The sequence below is a fragment of the Pararge aegeria genome, chromosome 19 (assembly GCF_905163445.1).
Source record: "Pararge aegeria chromosome 19, ilParAegt1.1, whole genome shotgun sequence".
Classification (NCBI taxonomy): domain Eukaryota; kingdom Metazoa; phylum Arthropoda; class Insecta; order Lepidoptera; family Nymphalidae; genus Pararge; species Pararge aegeria.
In genome coordinates, this window is record NC_053198.1 from 7895288 (window position 1) to 7919267 (window position 23980).

Below are 23980 nucleotides of genomic sequence, written 5' to 3' on the forward strand. Positions count from 1 at the left end.
AATACACTTTTATTGTACACCACAGAAAACAAGAATACATAGGGCAAAAATAGATAGGAGGTACAATTTTGCGACCTTATCGCGATTATAGCGATATCTTCCAGGCAACCAAATGCGTAAAAGAACATAGCTATAGATTCATCATCATCAAAATCTACCATTACGAGGTCTTTACAGCGCACTGATAATCAGTTTGTGTAGGCTGTAAGTCCACCATGCATTTTTAGATTGGTCTAAAAGGTCTTCGCACGCCTTCATTTTCGGTTAGACAGAGTTCCGGTACGCACCGCTAACTATTCGGATATATGTATTTTTTTAGCAATTAAATACATCTGCTGTAACAACGAAGAAAGAAAACTTTCCGAGTTCCCCATAATGTGCATTAAGGCCGCAGCCTGTCTCAATGTGAAAGGCATGTGTTCTGTATTGGGCCAGTAATAAGTAGTTGATAATGATGACGGATGATGACTCTTTTAAACGTCGGTACTAAGGTCCCAGGGGTCTGTTTCAAAGAAGTCTTTAAACTTACCGCAGCGAGCGTATACACGAGCACGAGTATGATGATGACAGAAATAGATGACAGTTGGCTGACCCATATGAAACACTTACGTCCTTCCTCATCATGCGCCACACCAAGCAGCAGTCGCAACAGATGCACAGCGCGTGCGCCCTCGTCCAGCAACGCCGCAGCGTATCCGGGCAGTTTAAGTAACAGCGCCAGTGCAACAAGTGCGTGCGCTGGAACTCCCGCGCATCCACTCGCTTCTTCACTGCTAGAACTACTCGCCCCGCCGACTGTACCGGCTGAGGTAACGCCCATTTCTACCACCTCCTGTTAGCAATAAATTTAGCTCATAAAATAATTAGTAAAGGCAAGGCCAAATCGCGACATCCTTCAATCGACCAATAACAAGAGCCCCGCTCGATCGCACGCGTCAGGTGATTGGTCGCACGCTGGAAGCATTTTTAAATTTTGTGAGTTTTTAGTGTCAATGCAAATTACCGATTATTGACGGCCGAGTGGCGCATTGGGCAGCGACCCTGCTTTCTGAGTCCAACACAAACATTTTCCAGACGTGGGTTCGATTCCCACAACTGGAAAATGTTTGTTTGATGAACATGAATGTTTTTCAGTGTCTGGGTGTTTATCTGTATATTATAAATATTTATGTGTATTATATTAATCAAAAACCTTAGTACCCATAACACAAGCTACGCTAACTTTGGGGCTAGATGGCGATGCGTGTGTGTATTGTCGTAGTATATTTATTTTTTTATTAATATACCTATAGCTTCAGTTATGTATGCGTTTCGAGAATGAATTATTTTGGTGATGTGTAAGTTGATGGTTGATCGCAAAAGTCTAACCTCATAAGCGTCATCCAATTTGACCCAGTCAAGGTCATGATGCGCGGCCGGTGCCGGGGGAGGTGCGGGTGCCGCGTGCGGGCGGGGAAGGCGAGCGGCAACTAAAGCCAGGCCACCACACGCGCCGAACTCGCGAAGGACTGTCCCACCCGCGCAAGTACCACTGGAAGTACCTGCTTCACTGCCGCCTTCCCACATAGGGCCGGTCCACGTATCTGAAGCAACAGAAATCTTCAATAACATGCCATGTAGGAGTGCGAAAATTTACCAAACCTTTTTAGATTAATGACTTTTCAGGTTCTTTTATTTCTTTTATACGGTCAAGAAAAAGGAACTTAATATTACCAAAATATGTCTGAATGCGACGCAAACTGTATTGCAATGCAGTTTTAGTGGCCGTTGTATTCATTCATAAAGGAGATAACCAATACTTTGAAATGTTGGAGTCGCCGCCTTATATAACTTTTTCAATACATCACCTATCGAACGCAAGATTTTATTCAAATCAGACTAGTAGTTTCGTATATTTTCGTGGTATATGAAACTTATAATTATTTAGCTTTAAAATATTAAAATAGAGAGTATATAGGATAGCAAATTGCTTAAAGCCGTTCTTTAATAACCTCCACTGGTGTTAAGATGCAAGTTGAGCGTGAGATGTGGTCCGAACACGTGAGGCACGGCGGCGGTGAGTTGTGCGAGCGTAGTGCTTGGCGGTATGAAGCCCTCCAACCCGTCCACTTGCACCCGTATTGTTGACTCAATTATATCTGAAATAGGTAATTAAGCTAAGATAACGGAAATAAGCGTAGAATACAGGCGCCAATATGACGAGATTTAAACAGAACCTTTAGAAGGATATGTCTACAAAATCTCGGCATCTAGTCCGCAGTGGTCGCGCTATTCGTAGCTCGGGTAGGGATTATGGTAACGCATTGAACACAACATTAGTAGATCACCCACTTGGTCACAGGGAGCAACTGGACACAAGTGGACTGTAGTGTTTGAAATCCCTACAAGACTCGCTGTCTTATACATAAGTACAGTTAATTAAATAAAAAGGCAAAGAATAAAAAACCGAGCAGAGCAGTACAAAAACAGAAATACATGTAAAATCGGGAAATTTATATTTAAAGAAGAACCACCTGCCACGCGAACGCATCTCGTGGCTGTAAAATATATAAATCTGCCAAATCACTCACCATCAGTGACAGAAAGCGTATTGGCATCGTTGCTAGCTTTGGTCTGCCTTTTTTTATTGCTCTGCTGTTTCAGCGAGGTATTCTTCACATCTTTGACGCGCTTGTCCTTCGAGGCACTCGCGGCTGCGAGAGAAAGTTCCCAAGCCTCGGCCACTGTCAGTATGGCGGGATCGGACGCACTGCGCAGAACAGTGCCGGAGCTCCCCGTACCGTTAGAGCCTGAACTGTTACTGGCGCACAACCGTGTCGCTTCTTCGAACAATGGCACTACGGATAAACAATGAATACAAACATGTAATAGTCTTCCCGTAACCATCCATATAAAAGGTTGATGTGCCAATGATATTATGGAGAGATATTGGGTCCCATTGGTATTGGGATAAAGATAAACTATGAAATGAAACAGATTTTTGGACATTCTGAGAATCACTGTAACCAATATATTAAGAAAACAGTAAGGAATTCCCTTTTTTTACTCGCTTGCCCAATTCAAGCCATTCATCATTATTGCACGTTCATCGGGCTTAATTTCGGATATTCTATATCGTAGACTAACCTTGTGGTCGATGGTCCTGTAACAGCACCCGGACTGTGGTGTGAAGGGGTAGATGCAAGGTATGGTGTGCGGAGGCGGGATGTGGTGGTGCAGCGTGAGGTGGCAGGGCGGGATTGCCCACACCACCCACGTTGCCCACCCCGCCGGCCCAGCGCAACGCTACTGTTGCACGCTCGCCCGACAGCACAAGTCGCAGGATGAGGGCTCGTGTGAAGCCAGACAGACCTTCTGGACCTGTACAAGTAAGTTATAAAGTATTGTACAGATAAGTCACGTTACAGATAGATAAAATAAATGTCCTAAGGGAACCCCTATAAGCCGCGTGTTTTACATATAGTTTACCCACTAAATTTAGCGCAAGCTACTGTAAGTGTGACAAACTATGTAACATTAAATAGGTTTTGTAACATATTACTGCGTTTTCTTCTTTTTTATATGTATTGCGTATTATCTATTCTTACAAAAAGTATTAAATAAACAAAGTACTTTTTAGGAATTCAATAGTTGTGCATACGGTTAATGCTGGAATGTCTCGGAGAGCTAGTTTCAGGCTGGACGGTCGTATTACCCAAAAAAGAAAATCTATGGATTTTTTTAATGAAACTGAGGGACGATCGATGGTTATTTAACATATTAGTCATACCAATATTTACCTGAAATTGTAATGTATATACTTATAAGGAATCAAAAATAATATTCCTCACCTGTATATTGCATAGACTCTAAAATACTGTGTAACGTAGAAGCGAAGAGCTTCTGGTTGGCTGTGTGGCACACAGTCAATTCAGAAAACAACCTTATTGTATTTTCTTCAAGCTGTGCGTACTGCGCGTTTTCTTGCCATGTACTGCAAACATAATATATCATTAGTATAATTCGTGTCACCAAAAGTTGTACTAAAATACCTTAGTAGTGTACTCAAGGTCATTCACGTAGTAAATAAACATTGGTGTAGTGGTGTGTTGTAGTGGTGTGCTGTAGTGGTGTGCTGTAGTGGTGTGCTGTAGTGGTGTGCTGTAGCGGTGTGCTGTAGCGGTGTATTGTAGCGCTGTATTGTAGTGGTGTATTGAAGTGGTGGGATGTAGTGGTATGTTGTAGTGGTTAAGTGTATTGGCGGTGTGTCGTGAGCAGTATTTACTAAGTTGATATTTGTAAAATACTTGTATAATGTGATAGTAACTTATTTTATTTATTACGTGATAGAATTTGTGAGTTATGATGTATCTTGCATTAGGGGACCTTTACCTGTATTGAGGGCGTGGGTGGCATAGGAGCTTTAGCAGCGGTCGCCAAAAGACTGCCCCAGCACCGCCCAACCACTCTTTGACGCGCCGCTCTGCGCAGACCAGTCGCGCCCACTCCACGACGTCGCAAATACTCTTCATCGATGGTAAATCTGTATTCATTTATTTCTCTTAGGACTTGATTATTATTACTCTCATTTAATTCACCGTTGAATCTAAACGCGATCAAGCAAGCTAAAGGTCTAAAGCTCTGAACATTTGAACGGGGACAAAACATGGTTTTGTAATTTAGCTTCCAAAGCAAATAGTGAAATCATTCACATAGAGAATAAGAGAATAATGATCAAAAGTCTCATCTCAGAGAGAAAATTAATTTTTTTTCATATAGGAAGCAAACTTGCACTTAAGCAAAGAAATAAGACTGTTGTATGTAGTCTCGGGCGAGCTATGTAAAATCTGGCTCCTTTAAGGCTTGTGTGAGGACACTGGTCTAACAAGTAGAGAATACGTAAAACAATTCAACTAAACTCACGGTAAGATACAACAATCGAATGTCATCTTAAACTAATAAATATGTTTAACAAAATGTATGTTACTTGTTCATTCGCATCGAAACGCGTAAAATATCACTTAAGGACTGGACCCAGTGGTACTTTTGCCAAAGTTTATTTATCAGCATATAATATTGAACGGTAACACTGTATATGATAGAACTTATGAGGCATAGGTGTGTATGGTACCTTGTAATCGTTTAAATTCTTTGCTCTCAACGTCAGCCATGTGAACGTCCTCTTGCGATCCTGTCTGGGCCATAATTGATTCCAGTTTCGCTTCACTAAAATCTGCAAGAAAATTCACTTTCAAAAAAATGCATTTAAAAAGGTAACATTTCACATTAATAAAATATAAATATGTTCATAGAATGATATAGTTTCAAATGATAATAATCATTGGTTACATACCAAAGGAAAACAAATAACTATAAAAAATTGTTTATCGTAAAATAACACTACTAAAAAGTTACATTGTCAATTGAATCACGACCCGTCAGGCATGCATTCATGCAACGACCTAACCATTGTAAGGTTTAAGCTTGATGTTCAGAGGCGAGTTTTGGTGTAGTTAAGTTTTTGGTTAAGTTAACTTTTATTGACTATTATATATTAAAAGACTATTCTTGAAAAATTCTTAGTTTTCACTTCTTTGAGTAACGCACGCTTTTATTAAATTAAGTTCTGACCTGCCACAGCGCGTACAAGTGCCGCCGGTAACGGACAGTGCAGTAGCGTCAAAGTTGCCGCAGGCGACATAGCAGCCGCAGCTAGAGTACGTAGCTGCCAACCTCGTAGTCGTGCCAACATACCCCTGTCTTCCCATGCACCTATATTCTCCCTTGACGTGGACGCTTGCATTGGACGACGTACCTTAGTATCATCTGTTAGGCCCTCCATACTAAAAAAGATTTTTTATTTTGTTTTTGTTTGATTTTTTTCAGGGATACATACGGAAATATAACACTTATAAGATTTTTTTTTAACGTTAAACATTGACTTGATGACATTAACCACATAGGTAATAATAGACTAAAGAAAATGAGAAATGTTTGTCTCACAATGTTTTGCGTTTGAAAGTATTGCACGCACAGGATAAATAGTTATTTAGTCCCATCACAATATCATAAACCTCCACACAATTTTATGATTATCTTAACAAAACTTTATTTACAATGTTCATTAATTAACATACAGTAATTATTATTAAATTAAATAATTGGTAAAGGTAACTCACCTCTCATCTGTATCCATAGGAATTTCCATCTGTTCTAGAAGAAGCTTGAATAGCTCTGGCCTTATATAACACATTGAACATAATACTGAAAGAAGAAAGAAATTTATGTATTAGTAGAAAATCAAAATTTATATTTATTGTCATTTTAATTTTATTAGGTATCTTTAATATTACCTGCATCTAACGATTTTTTAAGTAGATTTGTTTCTGGAACGTCCTTCACCCACGTGTAAATTAATTCAAATAAGCCGTCAGTTATCATTTCTTCCAAATGGTCTAAAATTCGTTCCTCTTTAAGTGTCCATAGTACCTGAAAATGAAAACTTGTGTTCATACACCTTACAAAGATATAGTTTCCTCAGAACTTTCCAGATAACTCTTTAAAGGAAAAATCTGCTTTTTTATTAGACAAGTACCTAACAACTACTATGCCTGATGCAAAGGAATTATCAAATCAAAGTTGGAGTGCACCTATCTAGAAGGTATTTATTCACTCTTGCTTAGCAGTGGCGTAGAAACCTCTTGTGATATCGCTATCGTATCGTATCGTTTTTATTAAGTAGTTAAATAAACCAGTTAGCTTATAATCGAGCGAACGCCCAGCAGGGCTTGCATGCCTTCCGCGAGACTACTCTACTACGCGTAACTCACGCCCTGCAGCAGGGCTAGCCGCGAAATATTTTTTTCTACCCGTTACTCATATATTTTTTTTATAGTGATAGACGATGAGTAGAGATAATTTTCTCGTTGTGCGCATGCTACCCCACTGGTTTAAAGCACAGCTGCACTTACCGCAGCGAGCGTATGCACGAGCGCAGCGGAAGGCGGCGCGCGGTCCCTCAGTGCTCGCTCGGCGGACGCGGCCAGCCAACGCACGTACGCGTGCACGCTGCCCTCCGGGCACCAGCGGCACAGCGCAGCCGCCAGCGCGCACACGCCGCCCATGCTGCCCGCCCAGCGCCCGCCCGTGCCCGTGCCCGCATTCGGTTGGAATGCTGGACATGTAATATAATAATTTTTTAGTTCTTAAACATATTTCTCTTAACATATAATATGAAAATTAAACTAATGTGCTATACTACACGAAAAGCAGAAGAATCTGTATGGTGTATTTTATAATTTCTTCAATACTTATTATACTCCACACCAAACAGATCTCGGCGGAAAGCGAATGTACGTTTCGCTTCCGAAACCGGAGCATCCTCAGATGTTATAAAATAACATAAATAAAAGCTTAATTAAGCTTAATTTTCATAATATATCATGGATTTCCGCAAAGTAACGCCTGCCAACAACATTGTTTCTACCAACACTTGGAGAAAATAACCAATCATTGGAGATAAGATTCTTACCTACCTGATGGTTAAAGGAAAACCATCGCCTATAAACAGAAGAACAGTTCGCAGGGCAGCACCAATGTACATTGTTCTTAAAAGAAACTGCCGACAGGGAAAACTCAACACGGTGTATTAGTGTATATAGGCGTGGCTGTGTACGCAGGTCACTATATTGCGCGTCACTATTCTGGCGCAATAACAAAACTTGCTTAACGTAGCTAAAGTATTCTTCACTTCAAAAAAGTTCACATTATATGACAAGTAAGAAAAATGGAATATACATATAACATCGAATATATATACCGTGTGTGATCAAATCAGGAGTGAACAGATCCGTAAAAGAACCAGAGTTAATAACGTAACTCAACGAGTCGCAAAGCTGAAGTGTTATTGCCAATTGCTTGTTGGAGACCCAAGGTCGCCATTCCAGCACCTCGCACCGATAAATGCATTGTCGGTATACCCCCGACGAGGTGGACGGACGACATCTAAAGAGCAGAGATCCTCTAGATGTAAGTGGCACAAGACTGTGGTATTGGGAACTGCCTAAAAAAGACCTGTGTAATGCACATACCGTGTGCATGTGCATGTGCGTCCATGCCCAGCAGCGCGGTGACGAGTGGGTCGCGGAGGGCGGGCGAGGCGCGTGCTGCCGCCAGCAGCGCACGATGCGCGTACTGCGCCGCACTGCCGCCGGCCACCACGCACGAGCATAACGCGCTAACCACGCCCGCACTGCCCAGTGCCGCCCAGCGGTTGCTCTCCAGCCGCGTGCGCGTGCACTCCCACACTATACGTGCCCATCGGTTTCTGCCAAACAGATACGATTGTTTAAAACTCTCTTAAGATTATGAGAGCTGTTAAATCAGGTTTAAAAAAAACAATTAACCATGAGGCGTAAGTGTTAAGCCTCGCGGTACATTATACAAAGCATTACGGTAGTAATAACCCGTAGACTCCGTCACTGAAAGTTCTATTACTAAACTATTAATAATCTATGGAGTTACTCGCAGCGAAAATAACAAATGATTATTCTTGACCATATTTATGACTAAATTACCGCTTAACAAACTTACCTGTAGCGAAAATTCGAAATACGTTTTTCGTATACGTTAATACAATTTTGACAAAAATACATGTAGTTTATTGATCCTTCGAGCCGGATTAAATTGTTTACACACTTGAATACTTCTGTATCTTATCCAACTCATTCTTGTCGGTCTTGCATTGTCGTCGAGTTCATTGTTCATACAATATAAAAGTAATTTAAATAAGCCAACTCACTCTTGTCGCTCTTGCTGGTCCGGAGAAGCAGCAAAGGCGGGTCCGGTCAGCAGCCGCAACTGCAGAAGGCCCATGTTGGAACTATCGCGTGGCTTGTACAGGCGCAACGTCACGGTCGTGACCACGACGGGTCGGACCAACGCCAGCCGGATAAAGGTCATGCCGGCCGTGTTCTGCGGCGCACCGAGCGGGGCCACCGTGCCTCCGCACCCGGCTTCTACTCCGACGGCACCCGGGCAAGCTGCGGATAACGCATGTGTTAATACGACGAATTAATATTAATGCTAGTCAATGGTACCAATTCTGTAGTACGCAAATCTCCCTCAATTCGCAGGTCTAAAAATTGTGCTATTTTTTTCACAAAGGCCACAAAGAAAGATATCGTACTACTCTTACAGGTAGGGCAGTTATATTAAACAGACATCATTAATCGGTTTACACGCTGGAGCCGGTAAAATAGTACCGGAACTCTAAATCGGCCCGTTTCTGTCAATAGGGGGTTAACTATCCACAGCCGACGCCTCCCACTAGAACGCACACACAGACCTCCCACATTATAAGTTACAAATAGCCTCTGCCGGGGATCGTATGGCCTCCCATTTCTTAGACCACAAAAACGCTCAACAGGGAGTTCCATGAATCTATTTTTAAAAAAACAGTTTTCTAACTCTCATAGTTCGATGGGACGGCAGCTCTGACAACCGGAAAGAGATCAGGCGTAGAACTGACAGCTTAACGTGCTGTCTGGAGCACGGGGGTGAATCACCGCCGATTTCCCAACTCCGAGCTAGTACTATAAATTCCTTGATAAGATAACCCATTACAATTGACCCGACCCGGGGATCTAACCCAAGTTTTCGTGATCTGCAGGCGAATAGCTAAACACTAGACCAACGAGGAAGTTTAAAACTAGTCAACTATAAGTGGCAGGTGACTTACTTGCAAGACTAGTGAGGTGCGGCTGTAGGTGAACTTCATGAAGCGCAGCGGCGTAGGGCAGGGTGATGGTGATAGTGAGCGACGCATCGTCAGCGCTGAAGAAATGGTAAGACCAGGCGGCGGCTCGCACTCGCCTCGCCGCGCATGCGCCTGTCGCACCGCTGCCGCCTAGCAGCACGTCAGCTGCCTGTGCCGTTGGATTGCCGCACGACACCGTACCTACAGAATATGCATTATTGTTAATCCATAGTATATCATTAGTCAATAGTCATTTATTCATAAATATTAATATTATACGTCACATAGTAATTATTAAATAATAAATTATCTCATGCAAATTTATATGAATTCATAAATTAATTGTAATATTCTATAATAACAAAAAAGTAAAGTCAATCTTCACGATATTTTGCTTTCCAAGAATTCATTATAACTATAGAAAGCCTTCTCGACAAGCCAAGTCTTCAGTTTTTTCCTAAATAAATTATTATTTGGTGCATCTCTTATACTACCTGGTATCCTATTAAAAACTTCTGGGCCAATGCCTGCTACAGTCTTTGTTGCCTTTTTAAGGCTGTGATATTTGGATAGAAGTCTATGAGGGTACCGTAAGTAACAATAACTCCTTTTGGCAAACTCGTTTCTGTGCTGCGCTACGTATACTGCTACATTATAAATGAGTAGGCAAGGTAGCATTAAAATACCTAATTTAATAACGTAGGGTCGATCTGGGGAGTCTTGCGATACGTGAGCAAGTATCCTAACTGCCCGCTTTTGCACTACTATATTATATACTGATATTGTAGAGATATCAAAACTAATGAAACTAATGATCTGAGTCCAAGGCCGTGGGTTCGATTCCCACAACTGGAAAATGTTTGTGTGAAGAACAGGAATGTTTTTCTGTGTCTGGGTGTTTATATGTATATTATAAGTATTTATGTGTATTATTCATAACAAAAAAATATTCATCAGTCATCTTAGCACCCGGACACAGGCTACGCTTACTTTTCGGCTAGTTGGCGATGTGTGTACAATACACATCGCCAACATCGTAGTATATTTATTTATTATATTATATATTTTATTTCAGTAATAATTAGATAACAGTCTGATTCGTAAACCAAAACAGAAGAAAAATGCGCCTTCTAAATGGCCAAGTAAAACAATGCTTTAAAAAAAAAAAAAAAAACTGGCATTTGCATGATTATACAGCTTTTCTCACAATGCTTTCGCATACTGTTGAAAGTGATGTTTAAATTGCTCAAGCATGTGGTTAGCTTACTTCATGCATTAAATAATTAGCGAAGAAGCAATACGCATGGATAATAAATTAAATAGTCACTCACAAAGTGGTGCGATGTTAATAAGGCCGTTCGCAGCTTCAAGTACAGGTGGTTGGCTCTTCTTACTACCGGATGCAGGTATAGACATGTTGATCAGTTGTGGCGGCAGTTTAAGATGATTCATGAGAGATGACACTAGTCCTTGATTGGTACTCGGTCCCGCCTATGATAATCAAAAAAATATATAATGAATTATGGGATATAATACTATAATATATAAGGCTAGTTGGACAGGCTAATAAGCCGATTGGGTATTGCAGTGTTCATTATATTGCAAAACTTGTATCACAAAATTTTTCCGAGAGAAAACATTTTACAAAGTATAATAAATATAAACAAAAATATCATAAAAAGTTACACAATCACAACCATACAATCAGGGTGGAATTGAAACAGCACCATCTATTTATCTTGAAAAACAGTACTGTCACTAGTTGGCGCTCTTTTGATGCAATATTAATCGTAGTTAACTTTCACATGATCGAATAAGTAAACGTATGTAGAAAATCTCAAACTAGGCTTTCTTATATACATATCAAGTTTATCAGGGTTAGAGATTACTAGCTACAGAAATAAATTTATAGGACAAGATAATATTAAAATAATAATTCATATACACAGTTTTAAGACATCTCATATGCTTTATATCAGTATTTTATAAGTATTTATGTATATTATTCATCAGTCATCTTAGTTAGTACCCAAAACACAAGCTACGCTTACTTTGGGGCTAGATGACGATGTGTGTATTGTCTTGGTATATTTATTTATTTATATTAATTAATACCAAATAATATTATTTCAAAATCGAGTATTAGTATTGTTTATTGGATGGAGTATTATCTTTTAAAAGTAATGAAATAAAATAAATAGGAATCTTACCTGGTGGCAGGCCGCAAGTTTGTCGAGAGCCAGTTCAAGCCCACCCGTATCTACGAACGCGGCGAGTAACTCGGGTCGTTCTAAAGCGCGCACGAGCAATTGCTGCATGCCCTGTGACAGCTTTACCGTGTCATCTTTTCCTGTAAACAAATTACCTCATAAAATTTGTATGCTAATAAATTAAGACCCTATACTGCATAAAAATATTTACTTAAGAAACAAGGCAAGACCAATGCCCGCTATAGTTTTAGTTGAAAGAAACGAGACTAAGACGTCATGATGAATGGGCGATTGAACTTTGAAGTAGCTTTGCTTAGTTATAAAATTTAAACATATTTTTATTATTTATATGCCCTAAAAGCAAATGTTTATATTGTTATAACAACAAATACATTTTTTTATACTTTTACGCTAAATCCATTCTGATGTTACAAAATGTGAAAATGGGTCTGCCTATATTTAGCTCGATCACTGCCCCGATATCAATGGAATTTAGCTTGTATCCCAGAGGATAGGATTCTTGCTGTCCTGGGGAAAGCCCCTACGGGATTCATAACATCATTTGTTTTGTAGCATGTGTTACCTATGTTTGCCTCTACCGCTAAAATAATCTTAACATTACTAAACAGAGAAAGATTGCAGAAGACAGACCAATTTAAACTTAGGCTACATACTTACATGTACGCGGACCAAGCTTTGAGACTCACTAGACCTCTTTGAAATTTTTTTCTCAATTCTTAATTTTTTTTTAATACTTCTCTAAATCTGCCGAAAGATCAGAAAGCTCTTTGCGCTACCTGCCACGAGAACTCTCTCATTTAAACAAACACAATTCTTACTAAGGAATTCCATAAGGCTGGGCAGCATAAGCGTAGGGTTTGCAGCGAGCGCGGGCAATTTGGCCACCAACCAAAACACTTCTTCCTTCAGCGACCACTGTTCTGTTCCGCATGCACTGTTACTACCTGCGAAAAAAAATAACGATAAGAATTAATTTACAAACGTTTAAAGCTAATTCAAATAAAAAATATAGTATGAAACGACAAACAACGCCAAACGCAATTATTATTAAGATAAATGGAGAATGCTTTCATGAGGATAAAAGCAAGGGCAAATCTCAATATCTATCTTGCTGCAAATCTAAAAATAATATTTATCATATCTATCTATCTACTTCATAATATGATTATTTGTGTTTCGATGAAATATACAGTACTATAAAAGAACTGCTTTTAAATTGTGTAAGTTAAGTAAGCATTTGAAAGTGAGATTATAGGCCTACTTGAAATAGATGAATACTTGAAGTAGATATAATTAGGCCTACTTGAAATAAATGAATTTTGTTTTTTTTTTTAATGAACAAACAAAATTTAGAAGGTTTTAACGTAAACTCACCCATAGTCAATACCAGTGCGTTCATGCCATCGCACGTAGATAGCGTCTTATAGAATTTTTGCATGATTTCAGGATTTTGCAACACTGAAATAAAAGCAAATACATATTGTATTCAAGAAATGATAAGGTTACTCTGGGTCTCCAGTTCCAGAGAACAATCTTCGTAGTATATCTTGTAGCCTCTCATGCCTTAGCAATAAGGACTCACCGGTGTCAGCGAGACAGGGCATCTTAGGGGCTTGCTGTTTTCGTTCGTCTTCTAAGTTGGTGCCCTCCTGGACGGCGCTGTTCTGAGCTTTGCTCTCATCTGTCTGCGACATGTCACCGCTGGATCCGCCGGGGCTTGTTGCGGACTATAAAAGTTCATTAAAAATTTATCGAATAAATCATATAAACCATCCCAAGGTCGATAAAACTTTATAAAAAACTTAAGGATAGGCAATGTAAGAGTTATTAAAAGCCTAACCTAAAGTAATTATAACTCGTACTGGAGATTTTCTTCATTTTATATCATCTACATACCCTGTGCATACCCTCTATGCACGCCACTGCTATCCCTACTAATATTATAAATGTCAATGTAAGTTTGTTTGTTACGCTTTCACGCAAAAACTACTAAACCGATCCTCATGAAACTCTGTACACATGTTCTTCGAAGTGTTAGAAGTAATATAGGTAAGTTTTTTTATCCCGACATTAAGCTCTGTTCCTTTGATGAGTGTTTGACGATTTTACACCATAACTCCGACAAATTATAACCGATTTAAACAATTATTTTTGTACTATAGAGGTTATAATATGTGTTTAATTTTGCCCAATCTTTGTGTGGATCTGATGAATGTGATTGGAGATAGAGGACAGAACTCCTCAGCGGACAGCAGCAAACCCCTCATTTAAGGCTTAGCGATACTGAATACTTTATTTTTTTTTAAGTTCTACAACTAAATTTAATGCAACATCAAAAAACAAAAACAAACGTAGACGAAGTCGCGTGCAACAGCTAGTATATATATAAAACAACAATATCTCACCGATTGAGTACCGCTGCCGCCAGCGGTAGGTGTCGACGGCGGTGGAAGCGGCAACGACAGCAGGCGACGCGCGTACAGCAACAAGTGCTGTAACACGGCACGTCGCAGCGGCGCGCGGCGAGTGTTGCCAGCCAGCACGTCGGCAAGGAGGCCCGAAAGCCGCGCCTCCCCTCCCGTCGGCACGTTGTTGTTGCCTCCCCCTCCCCCGGCTTCAGGCCGCCAGCCACTGCTCTCGCGTACCCACCAGCCGCACTGGTCAGCTGTCGAACAAACGATTGCTTACATTCCGGAAGATTACTGACGCATTTTTTACTTAACAAACGTCTATCGTCGAACAACGGTCGATTGCGAAACTTGTGTATATGTTGGATAGAAGCAGGCGTTACTTTGCGGAAATCCGTGATATATTATGAAAATTAAGCTTAATTTGCTATACTCCGCGAAAAGCAGGAGAATCTCTATGGTGAAATTTATAATTATATTAAAACAGATCTTGGGCAATGTATTCTCTACGCACGTTTCGCTCCGAAACCGAATACGTATAAACACATTTATTACAGCGAGTTTACTAAACAATTGATGAATTTCTTAATGACAAGGTTGCTTTGAAGCATCCATCCTCACAAGATAGAAAAATGAATGTTAAAATGTAAGTTGTTGATGATGGAAAAAAGCAACTGCTGAGTTTCTTGCCAACTTCTTCTCGGTAGAATCTGCCTTCCGAGACTTGACGTTTCAAAAGTGCTTATATTATATTAGGCCTACTTGAAATAAATGAATTTTGAATTTGAATTAAATAAAGGGCATGAATAGACTAAATAAACGACGACTTACTGGAAAAAAGCAACTGCTGAGTTTCTTGCCAACTTCTTCTCGGTAGAATCTGCCTTCCGAGACTTGACGTTTCAAAAGTGCTTATATTATATTAGGCCTACTTGAAATAAATGAATTTTGAATTTGAATTAAATAAAGGGCATGAATAGACTAAATAAACGACGACTTACCAACAGCTTCGATGAGGGGCAGCGCGTATCGGACCTGCCTATACGTAAGCGCTGGCAGCAACGAGTGAGCCACTCTGAGCAAAGCCGCGTGTAAATCTAATGCCGATTGCGACACGGGTGGGGTTACGTTGGGGTTCGGAGATCTGGTCCATAGTGCGGTCAGTACTCTGAGGGATACGAGGGCACCCACGGCGCCTCTCGCTTTCACTATCCGGGACAGGACAGACTGGAGGGCGGATGCGGCTCCGGCCCCGGCACCTATGCTTGCTCCACCCTGACAAAAAATTATGGTAATTAAAGCGTGTGTTACACTAATGCAAATACATTACGGTATTCAATAGACCGCTGGAAACAAGCGGCCCGGGACCGATGATTTTGGAACTCTTTAAAAACGGTGATGTCCGGCGGTAGACGTGAATCGGTTGAAGTGATGATGATGTGATGACGATTCCATAGGACTACAACTTGACGAACTCCCTGGCGTAGAGATCCCCAGCGGGGAAAAATTTGGGAATTAATAATTTCAGATTTTCTCTGGTCTGTTCTGGTGGTGGGCTTTGGTTGTCACCAGGTAACGGTTGTCATTGTGGTCAAAGAACAAAAAATAAATTTCTAAAAATAAATTACATTCCACTGAATGAGAACACTTACAACTTAATTTTATGTAGGTAATATTAAAACTATAGACAACGGCACGTACAAAACAATCGGAAATTATATAAAAAAAACTTGAGGGTAAATTGATAAATACTTCATACACACTCAGGTTTTGTCAAGGTTTTAAGTTTTTTTATTAAAAAAAAAAAACTGCTTTTTTTTAATAAAATAAATGCTTTCTGTCAGGCATGATATTTGTAAAGCGCAAGCCTATCTAGTATAAAAAAAAATTTATTGTACAATAATTTAACTCAGTCTCTTACCATTCATTCAGATCTGATTACACCAGTTTTATTTATATTAAACTTATTTAAATTATATTAATTAATTTATATCAACACTACCTAGAGAACAGGGGTTGATAGCATGTTGAAATAAAATCCTTTGAACGAGAAGAGGGGGTTGTGGCCATAGACACAACTTATTACAGCCTTCACACTGGATGTTCGTTATTGAGAATCTGTGAGGCCTCTTCATTAACATGTATAACAAGTCTAGCTGGTGAGCATCGAACTAAAGAAATAAATTGAACTTACTAGATAGGGTTCAGAGGTGATAACGGCTCCGTCGGCTGTCACGTCGATGGAGATGAACTTAACAAGCGCTGGTACAAAATACTCGCATTCCAAGATAACGCGCGCCATTGTGTGCATCAATCCTTCCGTCTGGCAACAGAATATTCGCTATTAAAAAACTTCAACGGTTTTAAACAAATGAAAATACAACATAAAGAGAGAAGATATTTTTTTTAATTTTTTATTTAACATGGAAGAGGTTTCGTATTCTGTTTTATGTCTATTTTACTCTTATTCCTACTTATATGAGCTAAGAGATCTCGTCGATCTTTCGGACACATTATTGAACATGATCATGACTAAGAACTATGTTTATGTATCTCACCTGTAGAGGTAAAGTGGCAATCCACGCCAGAGCCTGCATCGATAACACCCAACATCTCAATGTTACGTGTTCCAATCTAGAAATAAATGATACATACAGAATGGTTCTCAATCATTATAACAACTGCAGGGCTAGCACGGGCAAGAGACAAAAATTACATCTCCCTATTTTATCCCCTGACAAGGGATATAATGAAGGAGTCCACCTGCTAAAGCACGGGAACAGGGAATAGAAGAAGTTTACCCCCGTTTATTATTACACAGATATTATTTGGATATTATTTCCACTTGTGCGCCAGTGCTCTGAGAGTGGAATAAGCTGTGGGAGAAGATTTTTTTTTTCTTTTATATTTATAGACGTGCGCTTGACTGAAATCACACCTGATGGTAAGCGATGATGCAGCCTAAAGTGGAGCGTGCTTGCCTATTCACTCTTGATTTGAAGGTACTCATATTGTAGGCACTGGGGAAAATGGAAGCTGGAAGAGCATTTCAGATCCTAGCGGTGCGGATCAGAAGCGAAGCGCTTCGTACGCGTCCGCGGTATATCGACCACGTAGGGATGCAGATCCTTACGGTGCCTCGCGGTTCGATGGTAAAAAGGCGAGGTGGGAACTAGATCAAATAGTTCTTGAGCACAATCTCCGAAATATATCCTATAGAATACCGAAAGGCAGGCAACCTTGCGACAATGTTCCAAACTCTGAAGTTTTTTATTGGCTAGGTCACCGATGAGCCTGCGATCCACCAAATCCAGGGCATCAAGCTGATACTTGGCAGAGCCATCCCATAAATGGGAACATAAATTTTTATCCTTATCCTGGGGATATAATTGTCTCTTGCCCATGCTAGCCGTGCTGGAGCGGTTGTTGTAGTTTGTTTTTATATCCAATTAATTGACGCCATTTAGGTGGGACGCTGCAATAAGATTGTCCAATTAACAATTTTAAGTATTAAAACACTATAATAAGTAGTTATTATATTAAGTATATTAGCTCCAGAGCCACTCGTATGTCACATGTGAAGCTTCAAATGGGGACATTCGTATGACGCGACTAAGGGAATATACTGGAAAACGGGCGGTACTACTACCATTTAACAGCGATCAACCCGTCAACCAAGCATGGTGATTATGGGCAAACCCTCCCATTGGTGAGGCCATTAGCACAGCATGTTATTGATGACGATGGTAGCATTGTATAGGGACAGTTTAGTGATAAAAGAGATCAATGGGTAAAGTATTCTCAGGGACATGTTCGTACTCTGAAATGATGATGAAATCATGGTGATGATGATGAACTTACTGTGTGAGCGACCGCAAAATGGCGACGATTGTGTCAGACGCAAGACGCACGCGAGGAGCGTCTGCGGGCACGGTGAGGGCTCCGAGAGCCCAAGCTCCACCCCACGCCGATCCGTTAAGTATCAGCCACAGAGACACAACGTTCTCCAAAAATGTGCAGTCCACCTGTATTAATTAATTTTTAGAATAGAATAGAACAGAATTTTATTGTTCACTGTTTACATAGACAAGGCCTAGAAAAGCATTATCAGTATACCCACAGCCGGTTGTACAATTATAGTATTTAAAGTATAAAAAGTCTAAGTATAATCAATGTCAAAAATATGTATATATATATATATATATATGATTTTTAATAATAAAAACAAAATTGAAACAATCAAAAAAAGAAAAAGTCATGGAATAAATTAAAAGTAAACAGATTCTTGTTTTTTTTATTTATTTCATAGTGATGACTAGCATAGTTTGCAGAATAACAATTACGGCAGGTAAATTTATAAGTATAGATAAAAAATTGATTGGGAGCGGTGGTAGCGGTGGTTGGGACTTCTTCAATTTCGGGGGACCAATATCTAATCCAAGCAATTAAAATATGACAAACTTCAATGGTGAAGGAAAATGGTGGACTACGGCGAAAAGGCTTCTAATTGGATTGGGAGACCCATGCCCTGTAGTGGGCCCGTAATGAGTTGATATGATGATGTAGATAAGCAATGACCGAATATTAAATTCGCTAGGCTGCCAAACTATGAAAGGACAGAGTGATCCCGCGATAAGGAATTCGTAATTATTTCGATGTTCTGTCATTTTTCTTAATAAGGCCCCCGGCACATGCACTGTTAACTGCAATTGAACACCTAGCAGTTGTTCGTTCTATAGTCATCATCTCCTGAGAATGCTCCGGTGTGGGCGTGAAACATTGACGAAAAGCATAGAGGATACATTGCGGAAGATCTGTTTGGTGTGGTGTATAAAGATTGAAGAAATTTAAAAAAACACACCTAAAGATTCTCCTGGGTTTTTCGATGTATTGCGTTTCATTTCATATCATGGAATTCCGCAAAGTAACGCCAGCTTCTATACAATATATAAACAATATTCTTGTTTCAATTACCTGATTGGGGAACTCCAGCGCAAGGTGTCTGAACACGTCGTACAAAGAATGCGCGAGTGGCGGATGCAGCGGTAACTGTGGTGGGGGTTCTTGTTGAGGCGAATCGGCAGGGGTTGTGTCCGATGGGGAGTCTTGCACGGGACGAGTTGGCGGCGCCCGCAGTGCTAGGGGCAGGGCAGCGGCCGTTGCTGCTAATACTCGCCTAGCGAAAGCTTCGCCGGCACTCGCCGCGCCATTCTCTAGACGCGCGTCCACACACGTTGAAAGGCTATATGTAATTTCAGACCGTTAGGAGAGCAGGTATTACAGAGTAGGTAATCTAAGATATTAATTATATGTTTGAATGTTTTGTTTTTATTATTATTTTGAATTTGAATTTTTGGTTATTGTTCCATAGCTTATTTTTTTGTTTTAATTTAATTCAATTTGTTGTCATTATTACTCGTTCATACATTCTTTTAATAGCCCCGGTGAGACGAATTGGGCAAATGTAATGTCTTCACGGGGTGCGTAGTTGATAAATAAATAAATGACCGGATTCGATTTCATAACATTGTTAACTAAAACAATACCTAAAATGCTACGTGGTCGCTGGCTGCATATTTCGTTTGCAATTTTTAGTTGCTTATGCAGCAATTATTACAGCAAGCAACCGGATTTCATATCCGGTTGCAGGATTCACACTGAACTAAAGTATCGTCTCGCGAGACGTGGGTAGCTGCCTAACAGATCCATATATTTTATATAAAGGCGTGCATCCTATCTACCACAGTATTTCGAGATTTGCTTGCATCTTCAGATGCTCTCATCTTCAGAGCTCTGATGTTCTGAACATAGATTTATGAATAATAATAAATAAATATATTTCCTATTAAACATACCAGTTACTTCCGTCTCCAACTGGCTTTAACCTCGACTCCTTTTTGCCCGCTTCAAAAAAGTATTGCTCCAGTTTCTCTTCAGATTCAGAGTCGTCAGACTCCGGTAGTTGAGGCACAGGATCTTCGTCCATATCTTTCAACAAATCTGTGTAAATAAAAACATAATGTTGTTAAAATAATGATGGCTTATAAGAATCTAAAAGGCCGGCGCTTCTTTGGCGCTAAGCTCTCGCTAGGGATATGTCTCTCACAATACCACCAGACACAGAACGGACAAAGACGCGGTATGTGAGCACAATAAATTTTGCCCGGTCGACAACAAAACAAATTGGCCGAAAGAAAAAATCTGGTGAAAATCTGGTGAAAATCTGGTGAAAATCTTTGGACGGAACTCCCAAACGGCAACATCTAAAAGTGCATTCAGTGATTGTAGTTTCTAGTGGAAAATACGAAGAGAACTAAATAGAAAAAAAAAGCCGCTAATGGAGCCCTGAGCTTTCATAAAGATATACTAAAATGTGTCATCAAAGCGCCGCTATATTGGTACGTCCTAAATATATAACGTGAAATGAATTTGGCATCCGCACCTGTAGGTATATATCTATCCACCAGTGAAAGCAAAATGCTATTAGTAGCAAACCAAGCCCGTCGTTAGTACCTTGACAAAGCACTTAATCTACTGGCGAGTAAAACTATACAGTTGAATTGCCGTTATTACTGCTTACCTGCGATTGATGTTTGTTTTTTACATAATGTATCTTTCGCAATTTAATATAGTGCACCCACCATTTTCGGGATTAAGATTCCAACAGTAACAAATTCGTTGACTATATACTTAATAAAACAACTCAAAAACCTTTATCGCCAAGCAATTAAAACCCTGTAAAGCCTTGCTAAAGTTTGCTCAGTTTGCAAATGTGCCATAAATCTACTACTATGTTTACTCATAATTAAAGTTGTGATTTAACTAATTAAAAATAATACTATCGTTTTTTTTAAATATAACATTGTAAGCTGGAAAAGCGATGAATATATAACATTATTGTTATCAATTCAAAGTTTTATAGATACAAGTTAAATTAATTATAAAACTGCGTTCAAAAAGATTTCGTATCACTTTTTATAAAACATGAGAAAGTGAGGTTGTTAGAGGACTTTCATATTGTATTAGAACCAGCAGGCGGCATGCAAAAAATAAATGTACGCTGGTTCTAAATTCAGATAACAATAGAAAAAAAATTCGATGCCTACTTCTCAGAGGCCTATTTAATGAATGGCTTTCAGGCGAATGCTAAAACGCTACTTTATTTAATGTTTGCAAGTATATATATATAACAATTTTGCTTAAAAGTATAGACCAATTAAATTTCAGTCAATTGTTTTGCTATCTGTAAATTTACCATAAGTTGCTGCAAGTTACTTTCTACATCCTGTACTCCTGTTCGAAATTACGAGCTATTAAATAAATTGTATGCTGTGATCTCACTCGCCAGTGAATAAGCAGCTTTATAATTGTTATCTTACTTGCGGGATTTATTTTAGACTTGGTGAAGTTGTAGGTCCAAGTCTTCTCCAGCCCAAAACTGTCTGCTAATTTATCTGTAATCACAACCGATTGTTTGATATCCCGTTTTCACTGGTAGGTAGACATTTCAACCATTACTCTACATTATTCGAAATAAGTTGCGTTTTGAATATGTAAGGTTAGGTTAGGTTAGAATAACGCAAATGGTAAACAATCGGCGATTTACCTTACTTTATAATTTTTATGCTTTACATTATGTCATGAGTTAATGTTTATTAGTGAGAATTAGTACCAAACAGATAGATAGATCCAAATTTTTCATGCCAAATTCCAGGCCATCTATCACCAAACTTTTTAAAATCATTTGCTATCTTTACAACTATTATGTTGTTATATGCAAAAAAATTACTAACAAAACATAGTGGTGCGAAAAATCATATTTCAAAACATATTGCTCAGAAAGTTCCGGACAGAACCCGTAAGCGAAGAAAATTCATAAATTAGAGCATTTTTTTTTTTCATTAGAACCTTGGAAAACTTGACGTCTCCCTGGACTGAGAATTGCAAATAAATAATCCAGTTAAAGCTATCTTGCGAAGTTCGAAGTAATTCGTTTCCGCCTGCGTAGGGGGGAACTTTCATCGGCGTCATCTTAACTCAACTTTCGTGACGCGAACTATATAGGGCATACCTGCAACAGTCACGAGCTTCTTGGTCTTTCCAAGAGATTTGCCGAAGCCTTGCTCTTCATAAACTACGCGGGTGACTCGTGACGTCCCTGATCCACCCCATTCGTCGCTCGGCATCAGCGGTAGTTCCCCACATTCTTGTTCCACTAGATCCTATACGAGTTTAATAATAAAATGTATATATTCTAAATGAGATTTCTTAATATATAAGATACATTTAGCAGAGTAAACAAAGCTTAATCTCCGGCACGTGCCTCTAACTGTTCGTAGTATGTGCTTTTTAAACCATTAAATATAACTTGCTTTAACAGTGAAGGAAAAAATTTTGAGGAAATCTACATGTCTGGGAGTTCTCCATAATGTTCGAAACATCGTTTGAAGTCTTCCAACCCTCAATTGGTCAACGTGGCCAACCCATTCTCATTCTAGGAGGAGACTTGTGACTTGTAATGGGTGGTATCATGATGATATTGATTATAAAAGTTTAGAAGAATGTCGCGCGTTTAACCGGTTAATCAGTTAACCGGTTAACTAGTTAACTGATTTAATCGGTTAACTAGTTAATTTATTTAACTGGTAAGTTTAAGTTAATTAGTTGGCTGCTGAACTAATTAACCTGGTTAAATTTTATGGCCGGTTTAAACGGCCAAATTGTACAGCACTAGTTACTACTAACTGCATCATATTCTAAACAATAAAAAAGCTCTTATTTTTTCCTTTGGCTGTTAAGCATATAAATATTTTTTTCCTCAGTTAAATAACTCATCAACATCGACATCAACTACTACGATTTAAAATTTTAAAGAATTCTCATTGGAGAATCATATCCTGTATGACTTCTGCGCTCAACATTTGTTTCATTTTGAACAGTTTACATTAATCTTACTCTTATAACGCATAAAATTAGAATGGTATACGCCGAGGATTACAGTTCTGACAGTATATATAGTTATTTCACTACTAACACTAAAACACTAAAATGCATTTTTTTTATTATCTTCAAACTCAAAGCGAAAAGAATATAAACTTTTTATTAGCCTTCTTTTTTCTTTATAGATCAAAGATGGTCTAATACATAATCGAAAGGAAATGAGCCGTCCTCAGAAACGGTTAATCTATGTCAAAATACACCCTTAAAATTACCTGCAACAGTGTGGTGACTGCGTGCCTTGACCAAGGCGGCAGTGTGACAGCGAGGCGCGCCAATCCGAGGATACAGGAAGGCGCCAAAAGCGAAATGTCTCCGCAAAGTGCGCACAACCGTCCCACTACCTACACAAATAACTTTACGCTTGAAAAATTATCTGAACTAATAATGATCTGATTGCAATAGTTTAGGATATTACAAAAATTGTCGCAATTTTTATTGGAGTCAAGAATTTATCGAGAAATAAACATTACAATACACTTAAAATAATTTTATTACTACAAAGGGCTACTTGGGTTATTGTTTTATTTACTACAAAGGGCTACTTGGTTTTTTTTTTAAGTTTAATTATAACAGACAGAAAAGGCTAAATGAAAAACAATAATATA

At 39.2% G+C, this 23980-nt stretch overlaps 1 protein-coding gene across 3 annotated transcripts in view; it reads right to left on the reverse strand.

The window, feature by feature from the left end:
- The window catches only part of LOC120631976 (baculoviral IAP repeat-containing protein 6), a 56306-nt gene that overhangs the window by 14246 nt on the left and 18080 nt on the right, over positions 1-23980 (reverse strand). For 2 of the 3 annotated variants that reach the window (XM_039901695.1, XM_039901694.1), the window contains exons 20-49: positions 23588-23716; positions 22447-22597; positions 21755-21829; positions 20231-20375; positions 19350-19617; positions 18237-18400; positions 16934-17009; positions 16570-16698; positions 15377-15650; positions 14373-14632; positions 13550-13694; positions 13342-13425; positions 12786-12911; positions 11947-12086; positions 11068-11227; positions 9719-9937; positions 8780-9020; positions 8070-8305; positions 6951-7153; positions 6333-6468; positions 6159-6243; positions 5611-5822; positions 5111-5212; positions 4372-4522; positions 3831-3973; positions 3127-3360; positions 2571-2837; positions 1992-2138; positions 1369-1583; positions 610-832 (exon numbers count right to left, since the gene is read on the reverse strand). In XM_039901695.1, coding sequence (XP_039757629.1) covers positions 610-832; positions 1369-1583; positions 1992-2138; positions 2571-2837; positions 3127-3360; positions 3831-3973; positions 4372-4522; positions 5111-5212; positions 5611-5822; positions 6159-6243; positions 6333-6468; positions 6951-7153; positions 8070-8305; positions 8780-9020; positions 9719-9937; positions 11068-11227; positions 11947-12086; positions 12786-12911; positions 13342-13425; positions 13550-13694; positions 14373-14632; positions 15377-15650; positions 16570-16698; positions 16934-17009; positions 18237-18400; positions 19350-19617; positions 20231-20375; positions 21755-21829; positions 22447-22597; positions 23588-23716 — 5140 coding nt within the window. The remainder of the gene's footprint in view (positions 1-609; positions 833-1368; positions 1584-1991; positions 2139-2570; positions 2838-3126; positions 3361-3830; positions 3974-4371; positions 4523-5110; positions 5213-5610; positions 5823-6158; positions 6244-6332; positions 6469-6950; positions 7154-8069; positions 8306-8779; positions 9021-9718; positions 9938-11067; positions 11228-11946; positions 12087-12785; positions 12912-13341; positions 13426-13549; positions 13695-14372; positions 14633-15376; positions 15651-16569; positions 16699-16933; positions 17010-18236; positions 18401-19349; positions 19618-20230; positions 20376-21754; positions 21830-22446; positions 22598-23587; positions 23717-23980) is intronic. The other variant, XM_039901696.1, reaches the window with a different exon arrangement.